This window comes from Vigna radiata, chromosome 10 (assembly GCF_000741045.1).
Source record: "Vigna radiata var. radiata cultivar VC1973A chromosome 10, Vradiata_ver6, whole genome shotgun sequence".
In the NCBI taxonomy this organism is placed as follows: Eukaryota; Viridiplantae; Streptophyta; class Magnoliopsida; order Fabales; family Fabaceae; genus Vigna; species Vigna radiata.
The window spans coordinates 13,641-35,387 of record NC_028360.1 but is presented as its reverse complement, the minus strand read 5'-3'; the positions used below and the strand labels follow the sequence as shown (position 1 = coordinate 35,387).

General features: G+C 32.4%; 1 protein-coding gene and 1 long non-coding RNA gene across 13 annotated transcripts; one reads left to right on the top strand and one right to left on the bottom strand.

Annotated features, from left to right (window-relative positions):
• Positions 1–842: 842 nt before the first annotated feature.
• Positions 843–1,587, top strand: LOC106774643. The gene has a single exon (XM_014661686.2). The coding sequence runs from the start codon at positions 1,051–1,053 to the stop codon at positions 1,474–1,476; it is 426 nt and encodes a 141-aa protein (XP_014517172.1). The 5' UTR covers positions 843–1,050; the 3' UTR covers positions 1,477–1,587.
• A 4,330-nt stretch (positions 1,588–5,917) lies between these two features.
• LOC111242622 lies at positions 5,918–12,059 on the bottom strand. Of its 12 annotated transcripts, XR_002669892.1 has the most exons (10): positions 11,425–12,055; positions 11,118–11,277; positions 10,844–10,895; positions 10,673–10,763; positions 8,755–10,498; positions 7,978–8,029; positions 7,454–7,642; positions 7,302–7,367; positions 6,930–7,098; positions 5,921–6,812 (listed from the first exon to the last, which is right to left on the bottom strand). It is a non-coding gene; the product is annotated as an uncharacterized LOC111242622 (long non-coding RNA). The 12 variants fall into 12 exon arrangements; XR_002669890.1 differs by having other exon boundaries at positions 5,920–6,812; positions 10,844–11,277; positions 11,425–12,056; XR_002669900.1 differs by having other exon boundaries at positions 8,755–8,816; positions 9,163–9,266; positions 10,673–11,277; positions 11,425–12,057.
• Positions 12,060–21,747: the final 9,688 nt, after the last annotated feature.

Here is a 21,747-nt window from a genome sequence, read left to right as displayed (position 1 = left end):
TCTTCAAGTAGGTCCCTGTATTTTCAAAATGATGAATTTGGTCCCTGATTTTGAAAAATTAATGCAATTAAGTTCATTCCGTTAACTTCTCTGAACGGCGTTAAAATCGTGTTTACTGGCATATAATCAAATAATATTTGATTAGGATTTAAATTGAAAAAGCAGTGCTTTAAAGAAACACTTGGCATATAATCACTTTATGATGTGGACTTAAATTATTTGTTTAGGATTTAAATTGAAAAGGCAGTGCTTTAAAGAATTGAGGAAATTTGTTATTTTTCTTTTTTAAAAAAAAGTAAAAGGAACCAGATTTGGCCCAAGGATCCTCTGCAGCAGAACTTAGGGGTTTTGTTTCCCCTACCCATTCTAACATTTCACTCAAGCGAGACTCAAAGTCTCGTCTCTGAACGAGATCCCCAAGGAGGGGCTGGCCTCCACTACACGAACACTACTGCCTCCGCCAAGCCGACATCGCAAGTTGTCAAGGTCGTTACCGGTGACCGTTCAATCTCCCTCCTTCTCTTCCTCGCGCGAGAGGGTAGCACCATGCTCCTTCGCGTCACGTCTTCGCCGCTACAACAAGGCTGATCGTCGCCGCTGCCGTTGTCCACGTTGGAGGAGGCCGCGTCATGTACGGTGGTCCAGCCTCTACCTTCATTAACCCTGACCCCAGGAGACCATTGCTCCCACCGCGACCAAACAGAGACGTTGTCGCCACTCCCATTTCTGAACTCCCTCAACCCTAAAGTAAATCCCCCTCCTCTTGGCATCAATCTAATTCCAGATGAATGGAGATTGAAGAAAGGTTTCTTTGATTTCTATTGGAAGTTACCCAGATCAAATTTTTGACCTTTTTTCCCTTTCAGTTTATGCTTTCCTTCAAGCCATTCATAGAAAACCGCTGCTCCCATCTGGGTTTATCCTCTTTCTGGAATTTTCTTATCTGATTTTGTGAAATGGGTTGTCTTTGTTATGCGGAAAATTTATTCAAGATAGGAGAATTTTGGTAGAGAAATTTTAGTTCATTTTTGTCAACAAGGGCTTTTAGCTATGGGTAGAGGCAGAGGAAAAGGGAAGAAGCGATCTGTTATGGCTGAGGATCCTAGAAGTGAAGAGGATAAAGTCCCAGCTTACAGAAGAAGAGGAAGACCTCTGAAGCCACTGAGTGATGAAATTGAAGAAGTGGAAGTAACTGAAATTATAGAGAAAGATGAAGAGAATGTCAAGGGTAATGGCTCTACCAATGAGTTGAAAACTCAACCTATCACAATAAATAAAAGGAAAAGGAAGAGATCTACACAGGTTACAGAAAAGATAGATCCCATGAAAGACGACAATGGCATCCTAGCAAAGTCAGGCCCTGATGATTCAATAAAGTCTACCGGATTCCGGCAGAATGGGAGTCGGTGTAAGAACAAGCCTCACTGTGCTGCGGAGGCCGAGGTAGATTGCAAGTGCGCAGCAAGGTTGTCATGAAAGCTTAGCTTCATAATCTGGTTTGGCTATTGGGATTCTTGGTGGTTGATGTGTGGATATGGACCACCGGTGTTAAGAGAGAATGGAGGAATCAGATGAAACAAATTTGGGTTTCTGTTTGTTGGGATGATAGAATGATGATGTATCGGCAAAGGACTCATTATATGCCACGTGTTTCGAAAATAACACCTCTCCTTGCCAACAAACACGATTTTTAACGCCGTCAAGAGAAGTTAACGGAATGGACTTAATTGCTTTAGTTTTTCAAAATCAGGGACCAAATTGATCATTTTGAAAATACAGGGACCTACTTGAAGAAAACCAGCAAAAATAGGGACCACCGAATCTATTTAACCTATATATATTTAGTTACATTGACAAATCACTTCATTTATTCATTTCATTCATTAATCTAAAATAAAATATTCTATCTATCTCATAAATTTAATGCTTAAAAGCTTTTAGACATTATGTTAGTTTATACAACCAGAGAACTGTGGCAGAAAGATCTTATTCACAAATTATATTTCTTGTTATTGGATCTTCTAAACCATGTGATTTTGCAAACAGATATATTATTTACAAATCATATTTATTTACTGTCATTAAGTTATCAGTATCATTTTGAAACTCACTTTAAATTATGATATTTATTCACATGTCATATTTATTTACTGTTATCTCATCCTTTAAACCATGCTATTTTGTAGACGGATAATGAATGGAACACCATTGTGAGGAAAGCAGATGGTTATATTAGGTATTATTATCATTTTCTTTATCAAAATTATTTTTTAACATTTTCCCTTGTTATTCAAATCTATTAACTATGTTTACAAGCATAGTTGAGATTTGATAGTTATTTTAATTTATTTAATAGTTTTTTTATATTAATGTATTTGATGTATTGTTAGAAATATTTTGATTTATTATCACATGTATTGATTAGATTTTATTATTAATCAAATTTAAGGATTAATATTGATAATTAATTGAATCAAAATATGTAACTAATGGATTGTCTTTTGTAATATTTGAAATCCTATTGTGAAAGGATGAAAATCTATTATAACAAATATAAAAGTTAAAGTTTCATCATTTCATAATATATATTTTATAAAACTATGTGTACAAGCCAATACTCACATGTTTTATATAATTAAATTTTAATATATCTTATTAATATATGAGATTTTATACATTAAAATATTTCAACTGATACCATGAATGAATGAAATCATGAAAAAAAAGTATTAAAATGATTAAGAACATTATCAATCTTCACTATATAAAAATTTATTTATATCTAAAATCAAATAATTATGCAGCTAATTAAGTGAATATTCGATCTTTCACAGTAAAGACAATACATAATGTAGAAAAACTCATCATGTTAGCATCCAAGTTTAATGTAACACAATAATCTACGTAACAAAATATATAAAGGCATTGCTTTCAAATATTAAACAAATGTCATTAAACATATATCACTAAAAAAGAGATAAGTGTATTTGTCATAATAATATTAATAAATTATTCACTACATTAAAACTTAACAGTTATAAAATAAACATTTCATTATCTGCTGCGTGACTTGGATGCTAATATAATAAGGTAATGAGATTTTGTATAATATGTAATGTTTTTGCAGTGAAAGATCAAATGTGTATTTCATTAGTAGCTTAATATCATATAATAAAATTCCATATATATTTGATGTATATTAAATTTGTCATTATCTTATTTATTTATATATGGAAATAGATAAATTGTGGAGGACATAACACCTTAGTTGCATTATCATCATATGATTCACCAAAGTTATTTTTTAACATTGCTTAGTATATATATGAGAAACTCACTTTGTTTAATATTGTGAATTGATTAAGTATTTTTCCGTGTAGTTAGTACATTAAGTTACATGCATGTGTTAATTAATTTGAGAGTGTAAGTTTTTCTTATTTTATGTTTTGTAGTTCTTGCAACCTATTCTTTACAGCTACTTGTATTAATGAAATTTGATAATCATTTTAATCAATTTAATACTTTTTTAATATTATGGATTTTCGTAGATATATTATTATTCATAGTTACATGTATTATTAAATATATTGGTTATTAATTGAATTTATTCAATAATTAATTGGATCCATTTACCTGACTAATGAATTGTGTTTGCAATTGTGAAAATCCTATATGAGAGGATGAAAATCTATTATTACTAATGTAATGCTTAAAAGTTTATCCTTTTATAGTATATTTTACAAAATTAGAAGGAAAACCCATTAGTCAGATGTTTGGATTCAAAATATTGTTGAAGTTCAATCCCAGAGGTTTGCTCTTAGTTTATTTTTTATGCCTTTAGTTTATGCTTCTTTCGCTTTTGTGAATGTTTCTTTCTTTCATTTTCAAAAACACTTGTTGGGATTCCCTTCCCTTGATACATTTCTATATATCATATTAAACTTCAATTATTCTACTTACATAATCTGTTATCAACTGCAATAGACATAAACTAGCTAGAATCATGAATGATTTTGGTGACATCTTTCTCCTTTTTTTCTTCCAAAAAAGCTTCCTTTGTTTTTGGGTGCATACTTCTTTGTATTGTAAATTGGATCATTTACTTTCATTTTCAGAAAATGAGTTTTTCATCCATAAGGCCACATCATCAAAGAGCAACAAATGTCATCAATATATTATGACATTATCATTTCTTAAACAAACCATTTTATATTTACTCATAACTTCTGATGATAAACCATTCACGCTTGGTTTGTGTTACCGTTATCCAGTCAGAATGAATGACTTCAACATTTCTTACTGTCATTGATGGTAAACTCATGTGCAGTTTGAAATGATGGCGTTTATTCGAAAATATAACGACACACCAAAATATGGTTTGAGAGGTCATGGAAAAACTTTTAGATGATTCTCTGAATATAAGGTGATACTATGAATTTCATGTGTTTTTTCTTTATTTTCTATTATATTTTTTGTTCATTTTCAAGATATGTTTATCATCTTCCTAAGTTAATAATATTACTAATTTTGTTGCTTATCGTGATATAGTTAAACGAACACAAGTTAATAATATTACTAATAACATTACATTTTTCCATCTTAGATAGTGATTTTCAAAGTGTTTCGGTATAAATTGTGGGACCAAGAGACTAACCTAGATGACACGTCTTTATCGTTTTCCGATGCTTGGATTGTCTGGACCGCTTACTCTTCCTAGGTTTAGACCGCTCGGTGGACTTCAATACTGACCGTTCGGTAGACTTCAATCTTTACCGAAGAGGGAGCACTAGTAGAAAAATAGCTTTTTGTGACAAACTTATTATGACAGATAAAAATTATCCATCGTATTAAAACATATTATGACGTACTTTTATATATCAGTTATAATACTAAATTTGTAAATTTTTTCAAAACTTATTATTACGTATATATAAACACCTGTCATAAGGTGTGAAAATTTATTGATGTATTATGACTAATTTTAGAAATCAGTCATAATATCTCTCTCATTTTTCACGTTTCCCTTGTCGGTGTCTCTAATCATACCCTTTCACTCTCGTTCCTCTCTTCCTCTCTAAACCGCAGACTCTTTTACCATTAGCGAACCACATCTTCATGCTCTCTAGTCCTTCACAAAATCAGGACACCAAAACCTAATCTCATTCAAAGCACTTTCGATTTCGCGTTTGCTCCTCACCGAACTACATCTTCTTCGCTACCTTGAGCGTCGCCTCAAACAGCAAGCCTCGTCTTCCGCTAGGTTTTTCTTATCTCTCACCTTTTGACCGATTGTTTTGCCTTTTCCTTCATTTTTCACCGATTGAGATCGATTTCTATGTATTTACACCAATTAAATCTTCGTTCTAGCCTTTTCCACCAATAAAATCCCATCCTACCTCGAACCCTAGAATCTTCTCTGAATAAAGTTGGAGCAAAGTCATAGTTCAGCCACATAGGCATGAAGGAATTTTCATTGCCAAGGGTAAAGAAGACACACTTGTAACTAAGAATCTTGTTCCTAGCGAAGCTGTTTACAATGAAAAAAGGATTAATGTCCAGGTACTTTTCCTCTCATTCGTTAAGTAGATTAAGTTTATTTAGGTTATTTATGAAGTAATAGCTTTATTTCGCAGAATGAAGATGGTTCCAAAGACGAATATAGAATATTGAATCCTTTTCGTTCAAAGTTGGTTGCTGCCATCCTTGGAGGAGTTGACAACATCTGGATTGTAAGTTTGTCTTTGCAACAAGCTTGCTCTGTTTAGGTATTCTTCAAATATTTAATTAGTTTTGACTTTGGTTCATGAAGAAACCTGGAGCAGAGTCCTTTACTTAAGAGTTGCTTCTGGGACAACTGTTTCTCACGTGTCTGACGTTGTTGGCCCTGTAAGTATATTATAGAAATGTATAATATTGAATTTATGGAGTATAATAGCTTACTCGGAGTGTATTGTTCTTTGTATGTAGTCAGGAAGCAGTAGAGAGTTTTCTCATAGAAGTGGTCGTGATTTGGTCAACATGGCAAAAAAAACGTACAAATGTTAAACCCATTATTGAAGATGCTAGACATCTAGCTAAATACAGAATGTTGGTTGGAATGGTTGATGTAATTTTTTTTTATGTTGCTCACACTACAAAAAAGGAGAATTTTACCGGAGGTTTTTTTCAATATTACCGGCGGTTTTAAACCCCGGAAAGTGCTTTTCCCGCAATTGCGAAAACCGTAGGGAAAACGAGCGTTGCCTAGTAGTATGGTCGGAAATAGCAGGGTTTTTTGAAAACTGCCAGAAATAACGGGGGTTTTCTATAAACCGCCGGTACTTCCAAGGGTTTTGTCAAAATCGCCTGTAATTCCAGGGGTACTTCCAAGGGTTTTGTCAAAATCGCCTGTAATTCCAGGGGTTACACAACAACCGCCGATTCTACCTTATCCTTCGCATATGGTTTTCATTCTGAAGCTTTTCTTGTGCTTGTGATGCCTGAATGAGTTTACCTCCCATGCTTGCACTAGGTTTTGAGAATATGTAGAAGATGGTGGAGGAGGCCAGAAATCATGGGGATTAAATTGAGGTGCTTTTGGTGGAGGTGGAACCCAGTGGTTGGTCCAAACACAGATCTACCATATGGATCAAAGCCTGCTGTTAGGAATGGAAGATGTGGACGCCTGCTGCTGCTAGTGCTAGTACAAGCATATGGAAGAACTGGTCGTGATAAGGATGGTTCAGTATTAGCTATGTTTCCTCTTGACTAAATGAACATGGAGTCATCAGTTGGTAAAGCACCCCTTGGATCAACCATGTTAGCAACTTCTTCTGAAAATATCAAAACAAAAATGAAGGGAAGGTTGTTTCATATCACTTTCCACATTGCTGACAAAAACACAGTATTATCCATTTTCGTAGCAGTAAGATACTTGGAAAGTCTAATACCATTTGTCATCCTCATTGATTTTACACTATCTTTTGTGGCTGGATCCACTCTTCTTTTCCCACGAAGGGCATCGTGTGTCTCCTTAAAATTTCTTGCCAATAGAACATTCAATTCGCCAATTCTAATGTTAGAGTTTGGAGTGGTTACCATTGGAGAACCGTTATTTCCCTACAAAAGAAGGAAAACAAAGTTATGTACTAACCAAAACATATATGAATGCCATGTTGTCATAAATATGCAACACAACTTGTGATTAACTGTACAAGAATATACTTTCTGTGACCTGGAACATGCCATTACATATCTTAAACAAGAATAACAAATAAGATATTAGTGAAAGGATGTTAATTATATGGGAGATAAACTTATACCGTATTGAATATCACTCCAAAAATTGGATGTTGCACTGCAGATATCATTGAAAGGGATACTGCTAGCTGCATGTAGTAACATGAACTCAACCAGTGCAAATAGAAGGCTACCATTGGTTAAAACATGTAAGAACAGAGTTCCACAATATTACCGGGCCAAACATTTCTGCCACCTCACAAAAATCAACATTTAAAGTATGCAACTATTGGCCAAAAATTCTTCCTTTATCAATCTGTGGCAGAGAGACTAACATTCTCCTAGGAACAGGGTCTCCGGATGCTATAAGAATACAATGTCTGCTACCGTTGTAGTATTCTTCTTCAATGGATATGTTGGACATCTGTGTAAAGACACAAAGAAACAAATTTAGAATTTCTGCTTCAATATAACAGTTTTACTGTGGAATGAATCATTCCTACATATGAACAAAAGAAAGTATCCTATATATGATGTGTGTGCTTACTAAAGGAATGGACCAGATAATTAACATTACATAAGGTTAAAAGCAAAAATAATCAGTATAAAATTGTCATTAATTGAACTCAACATGGCATATCTTACATTATTAGTACAAAAATAACATATAATATCACACGTATAACGTTCAATCAAATAATAACCAATGTTAAAAATAATCTGTGACATTTTGTAAATAAAAGGTAATTAAAATAATACCTGCATTGGAGTTGGCATTATACATTACCAGACCTACCTGTGCATTAGTTCCCTGTAAACAAATGAGGCATAGTAAGGCAAGAGATTTGTCTTTTGGATTTGAAAAACTAAACTATATTTGCATACGTTCATATCACATAAGAACATGTTAATGTATGACTAATATACGATTGTGAAGTTTTTTCCAATCAATAAACACTCTACTTTTTTTTATATATTCTACAATATTTCATGTAAATGTTAATAATAATAATAATATATTCTTTAACATTCTTATGGACTCTTAGTTAAAATGTATAATAAATTATAGATTTATGGCGAGTTAATAAAATAAAAAAATTCACACAATTTAACTTTCAACAAATTTCAAACCATGATAATAATAATGATGTTTGAGTATATGCTATAATTTTTCTTTCATGTTTTTTTGTATGTATATTTAATTGTCCTAAATTATTATATATGAATAAATGATTATTTTTAGGAAGACATCAATTAAAATGCTATAGTTCAGAGAAAAGAAATAGTATTCTGATTAGATTACATGGAAAAGGGGGTAAAAGGCTGAAAAAGAACAAAAAATGCTGCTATTTTTATTTCGTTGGTCATTAACAATATTCATGATATCTATATAGTCTAGAAATGCTGATCTATATATATATATATATATATANATATATATATATATATATATATATATATATATATATATATATATATATATATATATATATATATATATATATATACTTGACTGCTAAAGCAAAAGAAACTAACAAGAGTTTCCAGTAGAATAATTCCATTGATGGTCTCCAATTTCCAAGTGATTCTGAAGTGTCCTTGCAAAATAAATATCTCAAATAAAGCTCACGTAGATGTCAGAAACCACAAATATATATGTAAAACGAAAACAACACAACTAAATCTTCAGAAGGCCATTGATTAAGCTTAACATTTGTATCTGCAATAGGACCAATATAATAGCTCTCTTTTGAATCACCTGATCATGACGATGCATCAGAATATATTAGTTTGTTGTCTTTGAAACTAGAAACTGAAGCATTACTAAGTTTGCCAAGTACCATTGATAGGTCTATTAATGTATTATCTATTTTGAGTCAACAACAAGCCACCAGATCTGATACAAAAAACCAGAACACTACAAAAGCAAACTCGTTCACCTACCTCGAATTCATCAAACGCTTGTAGCCTACCTCAAATTCTCTCTTTTAACATCTTAATAATGGCCTCCAACTGGACAACCCTCCATTCATAACTCTTTGTCCTACCTAAATCAAAGGCCTTTCTGAGATCTCTAACAAGCAAATTAGCCTTCTCTCCATCAAATATCTGTTTCTCTTCTAATTATGGCAATACTGATAGAGTTCGAACATCTTCACAAGATAAACCATACATATACATGCAACCATACCACATAAAAAGAACATCAAAATTGAGCAAACACAATTGAAACACCTCATGACCGAGGAATCCTAACCAATGCTTGATTATAATTGTTTAGAGCTGGGAATTTTATTGCAAGATCAAACGCCGGTTTTTAAAACCTGAAGGCCTATTTAATAAAATTGGGAAAACTGTAATAGCAAAGCAAGTCGGAGATGTCTGCGTGGCCTCATCATGGTCCATTCACAACAAAGTCCTGGTTAAAACTCAGGGATGTGGATTGTTATGAGTTTTCAGTTTAAAACGTTGAAAAAAGGGGTGGACATTAGTGGAATTAAACAAAAGGAAAAAAAAAGAGTGATACATTAATGGAATTAAACAAAAGGAAAGAGATAACCACAAAAAAAATTACATTCAAGATATTTTAGCTTTAATATGGTATAATGGTGTTATGTTTTTTTTATTAGCAATAAAGAATATAAATATTAAAAGAAGCATGTAACATACCCAAAGTAACAGGAAACTATCAACCAATACACCAGAAAAATTTAATGAGAAAAATAGGATATTAAAGGAATACTCAGAAAACAAATGAGTAGCTATGACCCACATTCCATAGCTTTACAGAGCAAAAAAGATTTAAGAAGAAATAACATAATTCATCCACAAGAAAATGCAGAGAGAAGAAAAACAGAATTAATCTTTCCTACCCTCTCTCTTTAACCAACAAAATATATAGACTAGACCTTACAAAGCATTAGAGGTGTTTAAACTTTTATACACGCTTTAAAACAAAGATGGAAACATAATCCAAAGACAAAATAATTTTATTCAGTCTTATATCAGGAAAATCAACAAAACACAATAATATAATTCTAGTATGAACACAATGTAGAATAAGCATATAGTACAAAAGGCCAAACACAAAGGGGAAAAAAGATTATTATTTATTTGCACCGAGTCTTTCCCTTCCATGCAAGCATTCCAACTTTCATTTCACCATCACCAATAATGAGGTGAGTGCACTTTCTACACACCAATTGCATATGTTCATCCAACAGTTAAATTTCAAAACCTCTAAAGTTTTATGTACAATATTTTAAGCATTTTGTTCAACCTACAGGCAATATAAACAATTATCAGCTCTGTAGCTAAAACGGTTATAGTTGTCACTTCGCATGAATCTGACAAATTTTTTAAGAAAAACATAGCGTGATTTAATTGGAAATTTTTGCACATTATGGTATTTTCCACATAACCCGATCCTTAATAATAGAAGTAAAGAACAAACCTGCAAGTTCGTCAGCCAAATGGTATCAACTATTCACTCCCAAAGTCTTCATAACTTAAACCTTCTGATATGGAGTCTAGCCTATTATTGTCTATTTAAAACCAAGATAACAACGGTATTAGCATTGCGGAACAAAACAACAGAATACAGGTGAGTGAAAATGTTTCTTACCTTGTTCTCCTCGTTAAGAAAGTTTTCATTATCCGTAGCAACGAAGGGTGACCTAGTCCAGTATATCTGTCAAATAAGAACCTTAACTACTAGTGCAAATTATTTATCCAATCCTATCTGTTTGTTACTTGATACACTAGTATGTAATAGCATAGAAAAAGGCTGGAAACTTTGGAAAAAAAAATGAAATGCTTGACTTTCTCTAACACGAGCAAAAGAATGCAATTCGTGAACAATACACAAGGATCCCACACAAGCTTGAGAGAAGACATACCAGAACTCCGAGAAAAATCGGCAGTCAGATCTGAAAGGCTAAAATTTCTGGGAATCTGCCCCAGAAATCCAAATGAAGATGTGTCTGGATCTAGGACTGCATCGTTCAAAGATGTGTTTGAGAAAGATCGTTTACATCACTGTTTCCTTCATCCTTCCCGCTGAATTAAAATCAAATCAGGAATCAGAATGCTCTCGAAGACAGGATAAAATATCTTTAGAGATCAGTAGCTTAAAGATCAAAACTTTCAAACTGCTTAAACCTCAAATAGTACCCAAAATAATGAATTGAAAACATTAGCACAAACCTAACCGTTTGTAGGAGGTGATAAGACGTAATGGTGGTTATGGAACGATGGGTCGGTCACGCAGCGGCAACGATTTGAGTTTTCACAAGTCCAACAACCTAACCCTAGCTTCTTCTCGAGCTCGCGAATCTCCTCACCTAATCGCTCTCACAGAGCCCTCATCGTCGTGATTCACATCACCAAATCACATCTTGCGACTTGATTCGTGGTCGCTACAATCTTCTCCACTGAATCCATCGATTACATCTCATTTTGTCACCGTTTCACCGATTCAACCGTTGAATCTTCCTTTTCCACCAAACACGCGACCTAATTTGCATTTCTCACCGAACAATCTTCCTATTTTTCACTCTACGTCGAATCTTTTCCACTCCTGTGTTTGATTCGATCCACTCGGTCTTCTCCGTGTCTTCCATCAAGAAGGTTCGAGAGAGAGCAGAGGAAAAGAAATGTTATTAAAACGAAGTCACTAAGCCAATAAGATTGTGCGGGGAAAGGGCTCGGGGAAAATGAAGCCAGGGAAAGGGGAAAGCGATTTAGGGTTTTGAAAAAAAAAATGAAGACAGAAGATAATTTAAAAAAAAAGAAAAGGTTACGGCGGTCAATGTCATGAACCGCCGGAATTATTTGCGGTTTGGAAAATAACCTTCCCTAAAATATATTATTTTTGTAGTGATCAGCCGGATCAAATGTGGTTTAATTTCTCTCGATCATCGTATTTACAGCATATATGTGTTCAAGACATTGATGTACAAGTATCAGTAGTGGCATATTATTAATGTTTGTTTGATTTTGATTCATCACTTGTTCATTTGCCTTTTTAGAAATTTAGTTTAAAATTTGCTTTCCTAGGAACTGAAATGTGGCTATTGCTAGTTTTATGGAGTGAGAAGTTCAAAAGCTAGAATTGGTTTTTCGGTTGTGCTATCTTGCTAAATAAAAAGTACAGTTTGCTAATTGTATATTTTTTTATTTTGCTTTTGTTCTTGTTCGGTAATTTATTTGTTATGTGATGTGAGAGTTCTAAAATCTGCAATGTTGTTATGAGAAAGATAAAGCTCTTGAAGATTAAGACTAAAGTTAGACAATAATTGAAATGTCGAGGATGTGAGCATATTAGAAGAAAGGTCAAGGATGGTAAGAGAATGGGAAAAGTTGGAAGGTGAATAAAATAAAGAATGAATATGGGTATCCGAAAGAGAACAATCAACTAGCCTCAACTCTCTTAGCTTTGGATAATGAATCGTATGCAACCAATCAGGGTTATGTAAACCATCGATGGCAAGATGTGTTAGGGAAGAGAGATTAGACAGCCAGTCTGCATCCTTAAGTAGATAATTAGCCAGTCTGCATATGACTTTACATGGGTTTCATATCTGAATCTTTAATGTTTATTACAGACTGATAATATCAGAATTGTTGTAGATAATTAAGCGAGCAAATGAGATTGGGGAGTATCCATTCAAATCTGGATTTTCCCATTTTTGTTTTAAATGAGACTGTTTTGGTTGATTGTATTGGAAACAGGTGTAACATGTATCAGTCTGGAGATCTGACTAAGAAAAAGCAGTTGATGGAATTTTTAGGTTTGGTCCAGGTGCTCTATCTATTGTATCACAGTTGTCATCACGCGGAATAACACCCAAAGTCTTCTTTCATTGCTTGAAAGGAGATGGTGATGGAGGAGGCATTCTAGTTCTTGGCGAGATAAAGGAATCAAGTATTGCTTATAGTCCACTTGTTCCATCAGAGTATGTTCTCTTCATTTCTTTTCTTATTTTCTTTACCTGGTTAGTTGATAACTTACCCCCAATATGAAATTTTTGGTGGGTGGAGATTATCTTTTTTTTAACCTAAACTGTTAATTTATGATGCATTAATTTGATTTTATTGTATTTATCTTATTCTTGATTTAGGATAATATTCTTATTATATAATATTAGTGATCCTGGAAGATCATAACACTTTTGGGTTCATGCCTTTCAAGGGGAAAAAACATCCTTTCGGTTTCTGAAGATAATATTATCTTGAAGAGACCTATGTGGACCTATGGGTAGAAAATAATAGGCGATGTGTAGGATTAAAAGCACCATGCAATGATTTTTCTTGTTTCGTTTTTATTATACCTTAAGCAATTTTAGTTCTATATATCATAGCAGGTCTTTCAAATGACCAATGATAATATCTTTGGCACTTGAAAATCCTGTGCTGCATCAATTATTTTCATTTTCTTTTGTCACATGAACAATTATTCTATTGATGTTTATTTAAATTAAATTTTAAGATCAATTTTTTTATTTGAGTTTATAATTTAAATAATCGTTTAAAATTTATATATATATATATATATATATATATATATATATATATATATATATATTACGTAACAAGCAACAAGAGAGATAATGGAAAAATAAGTTAAAAAATATAGATATTGTCCATACTTTTATTCCTAATTATTTTATTTATAAAATTAACTAGTATAATTTCCCTCTTATTATTTATTTCCTTCTTCAGTTCAATAAGAGCATTTGCTACATAGCAGGAATCATTTGAAAGGGGTGTACAGTGAAGCAAGAACAGTTTTATTTGATTTCTTTTATGTTTGTGTTTTGATTATTTATATAACAGAACAGAGGGAAAGCAAGGTGCAAAGTGGTGCTCGATCCATTAAAAAGTCCAATGAATAGTAAAATTTACTNGCAACTTTGATTTTTGACATTGATTCTTTGTTATTAACTCTTAAATGTCTGCATAATCAATGAAAATAGAGAAGCNAGTTAAAAACTTTGAAGTTGGATCAGTTCCTCGTATACCTATTAACTCGCCTCTACTGGAAGGGGAGGAAACTGCATTACAGTTTACATTTCTGGCAGAAGCACTGAATTCAAATGTTTTTTAGATTTAGTATCTATCTACCATTAAATTGTTTAATTTATAGGATACTTAAATTCATCAATCTAGGGACGGATAAGCTTTCACCTTTTCCCTTTACATACTTTGGTTAAATATATGTTTTAGTCCTCATATTTGTTCTCCATTCTCAATTAGGTCCTCATGTTTTTTTTTTTGTCCCAATTGCATCCTAATCTTTGTAAATTTGAGGAATTAAGTCCTCTCCGTTTTTTTTTTTGTCCCAATTGCATCCTAATATTTGTAAATTTGAGGCAATTAAGCCCTCTCAATTGGCCTACGACGTTAGTGGCCAGTTAACGGAAAGGGCTTAATTGCCTAAAATTTACAAATATTAGGATGCAATTGGGACAAAAAAAAACATGAGGACCTAATTGAGAATGGAGAACAAATATGAGGACTAAAACATATATTTAACCTACATACTTTCTAACGTTGTTTTTTCCTAATTTGTTATGATTTTCTTCTCTTATTTCCAAGTGTTTGTCGGGGTATTAAAAAACTAACTTAATACTTATCTAACTGTTCAGTACAAAANTGTTCTAACTTAATTATTTTATTTGTAGATCTTTGATGATTCATCTCCAATGGAAGCTCCAGACATTGAAGACATTAGAACTAAGTGGGCTTCTTTTATTTTAAGCGTTAGTAAATTGTAGAAACTTGACTACAATGTAGTGTAGGTTGATGTTATTTGGATTTAATATGATTTACAAATTATGTATTGGATATTATTGAACAATTTAATGTTTGAAGTGGATTTCACATTATGTTAGTTTAATTGAATATGTTCATTTCATGTTATATTGATTATAAATTGATTTATGAAATTATAATACAGGAAATTAATTAAAAATTGAATAGATATGTCAAATGTAATAATGAATTTTTTTTTACAAAAAAATTTTTATAATAGGTGAACAATGTATGTAATAAAAGCTTATTTCTGAAAAGTATATATTATGATAGGTGAACAATTATTTGTCATATTATGTTCTACATATTATGATAGGTGAAAAAAATCTTTGTCATAAAACACTACATATTATGATAGGTAAATCTATGTGCGTTATAATAAATTTGCTATATTATGACTGATAAGTGAAAATCTGTTATAATACATTGGACCTATTATGATAGGTAACAAAGTCTGTCATAATACACTGGACCTATTATGATGGACTTTTCTGTCCGTCATAAAATTCACAGACCTATTATGATATCCAGAACTATGACGCCAGGTCATCTGTCATAATAAGTTAATTTTACTCGTCATAAAAAGTTATTTTTCTACTAGTGGAGGTGTTAACACCCTGGCAAGTGTACCAGATCGTATCAAGTAATAATAGACAGTAAGTCCAGATATCGTTTCCCAAGGGACTCTTAGGTCTTGTCGTTCATGTGAATTGATTGCATATGACTTAAAAGAAGAATAATTTGAAGTTGTGATGCAAAAATGTAATTAGACATGCAAATGCAAAGCTTGATCAATTGGCAAATAAAGATATGAATGAATGGAATTGTTGGGATTTACGGTTTCATCCTTATCCACCCTCTTATATTTACTATTCTTATTAAATTCAACTTTATTATCAATGTTCATGCAACTTTCTAATTTACTCTAAACCCGATCTCTCAGTGAAAAGAGTCTATTACCATAATTACTAGTTTACTATCACTAGTCTCCCTAGTAATTACTAATGCCTTAATAACATAAGCTTAAAGCAATTGATCGTCCTATTCCTATCTCTAGGCAATATTTCATAATCAAGAGAATTCTCCTCAGTTCTAGATTTCCCTATACGTCTCCGTATCAACAAAATCAAAGATAGTGATACTGAATGAGTTAAACAATGCAAGCTTTAAAGTATAGAGAAAAAAACCCAAACTATTGATATTACAAGTATATGAATAAAATAAGAATTTCGATATAAGAGAGTTTGAAAAGGATTACATCGTTCCCCAACAATCAAAGGGTTTAGTTCACCATAGACATGGTGAAACTATATGAATTTAATGGAAAGAATGAAAAGATAAACCCTAGATTTGGTATATTAGAGCTCCTACATCTAAAATCCTCCTTCAAGGGGTGGAAAGAGTGTTCTGCCGTCTTTCTCTGCCAAAAGATTCCTTCTCTGGTGCGTTCTGGGTCTATTTATACTACAGAAAAATAACAGAATTTTGGCCTAGGCCCATAAGTACACCTCTCAGCGGTGGGTTCACCGCTCAGCGGTAGGTGTGACACTCAAGTGGGACGCTCAACGTTGACGCCCAGGCGTCCTACCGTATTGAATTGAAGATCTCAGCGCTCAGCGCTCAACAGTGGATTTTAGCGCTCAACGGTAGGCACGGTTCTTCATTTTCCCCTCAGGGCTGACACTTAAGCATTTGACAGTGGCTTTTTCCACGAGGCTGGCGCTCAGCGTTGAGATTGGCACTGAGCGGTAGGTGCAATTCTTCTTTTGCACCTTTCTTCATCCTTTTTTTTAAATGTATGTAATGTTTAGGATTGGGTTGCTTTATCTGTTGATTTATGGTTGGTCTGTGGTTGAGGTTTTTGTGTGGTCTATTGGTTTGTTGAGGTTTTTGTTGTGTGCGCGCTCTGTGTTGTGTGTGCTGAGGATGAAGACGTCCAGGCCTTGAAATGGATGTTGATATCCGTCCACGAATGTCAACATCCGTTTAAGGGTAAACGGATTCCGTTTAAGGGTAAACGGATGTCGCCATCTGTTTAAGCAGTTTCATGAAGGAATTACTTACCTCTACTCGCCCCTTTTTAACTGCTTCGCAGGTTAAAGGTTGGATAGACCACCACCACACTAATGCAATGCAGAGATATAATAATTGAACGATGGATAATTTCTAGAAAATTAGGAGAAAGAATTTCTGGGAAGAAAGAGTAAAGATGAAAGCATGGGTTATGTAGGGGTGGGGGAATAAAATCATAAAATTTCATTTTTAAATATAAATTTTTGTTAAAGGATAAAATTGGAATAGAAAAAATAGAGCAAAGGGTAAAAGTGGAATGGGGAGGTGTAGGGAGCAAGTGGGGAGGTACAGGGAGTAACCCACTTATTATTATTATGATTATTATTATGATTATTATTATTATTATTATTATTATTATTATTATTATTATTATTATTATTATTACTATGATGATTATTATTATGATTATTATTAGGTTTAAACCATTTAGACGTCCCTATTTTTGTTAGGTATTCCCAATTGGATCCCCTTCTTTTAAAGTTTACCAATGGAGTCCTTATAAGTGTTAATTTTAAGCAATTTAGCCCCTGCCGTTAATTTCGTTAACAATGTTAATTTTCTGCAGAGATGGAAGGGTGATGTGTCAATTTTTTAACAGGTAGCTCTCTGATTTCTCTTCCTCCTCCCTCACGCCCTCCCCCATCATCCTTGCGTCACCTACTCCGCTCCCAACGGCTCCTCCAACCACCACTCCCAAGAGGTGGAGCACATCTTTGGTGGCCTCTGGCAACTGAAGGCGAGATCCCTCCATAACCACCCTTTCATATGACTCTTTCCCCCGTGAAGTTGGAGGTTGCTTTCAAGATGTCTGCATGTGTGAAAATTGTCTTCAAGTGAAATATTTTAACTATGTCAGAATACCAAGGTGAGGATCCAGAGCTTCCTGAATCATGTGCTATTAGAGCCAAAACCAGTGACCATTTTGTGGGATTTTTCAAGACTTTTTGTAATGTGCTATTTTTATCGTCAGAGATGTTAAAGAACTTTGGTAGTATCAAGTGGGGGTCACCCAAATATGAATCATTGTCAAAAGTGAGTAAGTGTCCGGATGGTGGGACTGTACCAGATATGAGGAGATTGTATGAGATGTTGAACCTGCTAAGCTCATCCAAGTGTGACAGACTTATGGGAAATGTTCCAGAGAAATTGTTCCTAGACAAATCAAGATCCTGTAGACACTTCATGTCGCCAATTTCACTTGGAATATCACCAGAAAAATTGCCAGCAAATCATTCCTAAGCACTCACTATTGCCAGCAACAATTTCAAAGGCACAGTTTCAAGAACTCTCGGGGATCACACTCTTCAATCCGCTCCTCCAATTCTTGCAGGATACAGATTCCTGCTTCTTGATCAACCTATAGCCTTACAACCTCTATCCTTTCAACCCCGAGATCCTCCTCGACATCACACTCTTCCAAGAATACACTTTCAACTTCCACAACGACTTCACCACCAGAGTCCGCTACTATAACCTCTTCGACGTCATGCTCGATGTCGTTGTGACTGCTCTCGCTGTCGTCGGCTACGAGACCATCCCCCTCGTCGTGACCGAAACCGGCTGGCCTAGCTTTAGCGCCGTCGGAAATGACTTCGACGCAAACTTCGGCTACGCCGAGATTTACCTGAAAGGCCTGATGATTATTATTATCATCATCATTGTCATGATTATTATCATCATCATTATTATTATTATCATTATCGTTAATAAACATTAGAATAATAATAAATAAGAATTATGATTATTATTATTATTACTATTGCTATGTTTAATAATATATATTAAAAAAATAATAACTGTATAAATAATAATAATAATAAATTTTAGTGAACCTTGAATAATAATAATTGTTATCATATATAACTACTCATAATATTATTAAAGCATTACTATTAATTGTTCACTATAATTTAGATTTTAAAAGAGTATCATAATAATAATTAATAAGAAGGAAAAATATAATGTAATATTCAGATAAAAGAAAAATATATTTTTTTATTTTTATAATTTATATCATTAAATAATTAATTATGGATGGTATTGGGTGATAAAGTATTTGAGAGTTGTATGAAAATTGATTAATAATTGTGTGTATTTTAAAATTCAAAATCTGGTTAAAGTAAGATTTAGATAATAACTTTTGTGTTAACACTTTAATGAAATCTGTTTGGTTAATGCTTGTGAAGCTTTCTAAGAGGTCATGTCTTCCAATCTCATCGTCTGCACACGATAGCTTCCTTTGTTCCATTTGTGATGTTTTCTTAAAGGAAAATGATATATGAACAACACTTTTGAACAACATTTAGACACGTCATAGGTGTTCAGATTTAATTCGTGCATGTGGCAAGAAAGTTTGTGTAATCAGTTAGAGATAGATCGTGAACTCGGATTTGAATTTGATCGAAACAAGGGTGAGGAAGAAAAAAAAAAAAAAGAAAAGAATAAAAAAAAGAAAAAGAAATCCTTCTTTAATCTTCTGCAGTGCTTCTTCGTAAAGCGGCTTCTGGTCCTTGGCTTTGAGAAACTTTCCGCCAAAATGAAGAAAGCGCTCTGCGGCGAGGGAGATAGCGACGATGACTGTGCATACGGCGGCCACCACCCACGTGAGAGTGAACTCCAGACTCTCTGTTTCTTCTCCTCCGCCACTCATGTTGCTTGCTCTCTCTATCCTGAATAATGATTGGAATTGAAATGAAGTTCTTATTAGCAAAACAGGACACAACGTTACACGTGACATCTGGCTTCTCGCTATTGTCTTCCTCTAAAGCATTCTATTCTATAGAATTTAATAAGAACTATGATCAAAATAATAAATATAATAATAAGAAAAAATATAAAAAATACTTTTTATGGAATAAAATTAATTTATTTTATTTTGTAAAAATATTTCTTGATACAAACATAATGATGAGTTAGAAAAAGTGCTTTGATTGATGATGTAGGACAGACATATTTTGACTTTTGTAATAGTTTGGAGTTGTGAGATTTAGCCACATGTGGAAAATGTTTAGCCACACGTGGGAAGTGATTTGTGGTTAGGTGCTTTTTGGCCACATGTGGTTCAACATCACACCTCACCTCACCATACACTTTCTACTTATTCACACATTTGCATCACTTTTTTTTTTTTTAATTCAAATACATTAATATAATAATTTTGGTAACTTTTTACTACGTTATCCTTTCCGTCTTTCTTATCTTCCATATAATTTTACTGTCAATTGTACTTCTATTTTTTAACTTTTTCGCTTTTATGATTTTAGAAAAATTAGATACATATCCTTTATTTTAATATTTTAATAATTTAAAAAATAAATTAATGTGTTATTTTTTGTTTTAATAAAATCTGGATTTATAAATATCGATTTGAGCTACTAAATATATAAAAAATTACGAAAATAATAAAGTAATAATATATTTATAACTGTATTAAGAAAATTGTTTCTTATAACTATTTAATAATTACTTTTTAGTATATATATAAATATATATTTATTTATTTCTCACATTAACTAAAATAAAATTAATTTATAATATATATACAAGTGTAAATCTTATTTTATATTATGGATAGTTAAGTTAAATTTAAAATTTATTTTTTAATATCTTTAACAAGATATTAAAATGTAAACATTTTACAACATTTTACCCCATTGAGACAGCGTTAACTTTGAACTGAGCTGTAATTTTATTTTTTTTTATGTTTAAAAATCATTAAATCCATGTGGCTATGGTCTTTCTTTTTCCTTCCAATCATTGATCACATTTTTTCCTCAAGTCCTTATGAAATGCAAACATTTTACAACATTTTACCCCAACCGTTAAGTGTATTGAGACGACGATAACTTTGAACTGAGCTGTAATATTTTTTTATGTTTTAAAATCATTAAATCCACATGGGTATGGTCTTTCTTTTTCCTTTCAATCACTGATCACATTTCACTCATTCCTCCACCCTCAAACCCCCCGACTCACACTTTTTCTTCCTCTCAAACTAAAAAATGTCGTTGTTGTCGACAGTTCAAAAATTATGACCCAATTGAGACACTTCAAAACTTGAGGATCGAACTGAGATTTTCACATAAACATAAGGACAAAGGGAGGGATTGTTTGAGACAACTTAACGGTTAGGGTAAAATGTGTGCATTTTTACAAAAATTATGACCTAATTGAGACAGTTCAAAACATGAAGACCAAACTGAGATTTGCACACAAATATGAGGACCAATGGAGTGATTAAGCCTAATACTACTAATAATAATACTAATAATAATAATACTAATAATAATACTAATAATAATAATAATAATACTAATAATAATAATAATAATAATAATAATAAAACTAATAATAATATTAATAATAATAATAATAATAATAATAATACTAATAATAATACTAATAATTCTAATAATAATAATAATAGTACTAATAATACTAATAATACTAATAATACTAATAATAATAATAATACTAATAATACTAATAATACTAATAATACTAATAATAATAATAATACTAATAATAATAATACTAATAATACTAATAATAATAAAAATTGTAATAATAATAATAATACTAATAATAATAATAATACTAATAATACTAATAATAATAATACTAATAATAATAATAATGATA

Coding starts and splice junctions, on each gene's coding strand:
- LOC106774643 (XM_014661686.2), top strand. CDS start 1,051: ATGGGTAGAGGCAGAGGAAAAGGGAAGAAGCGATCTGTTATGGCTGAG.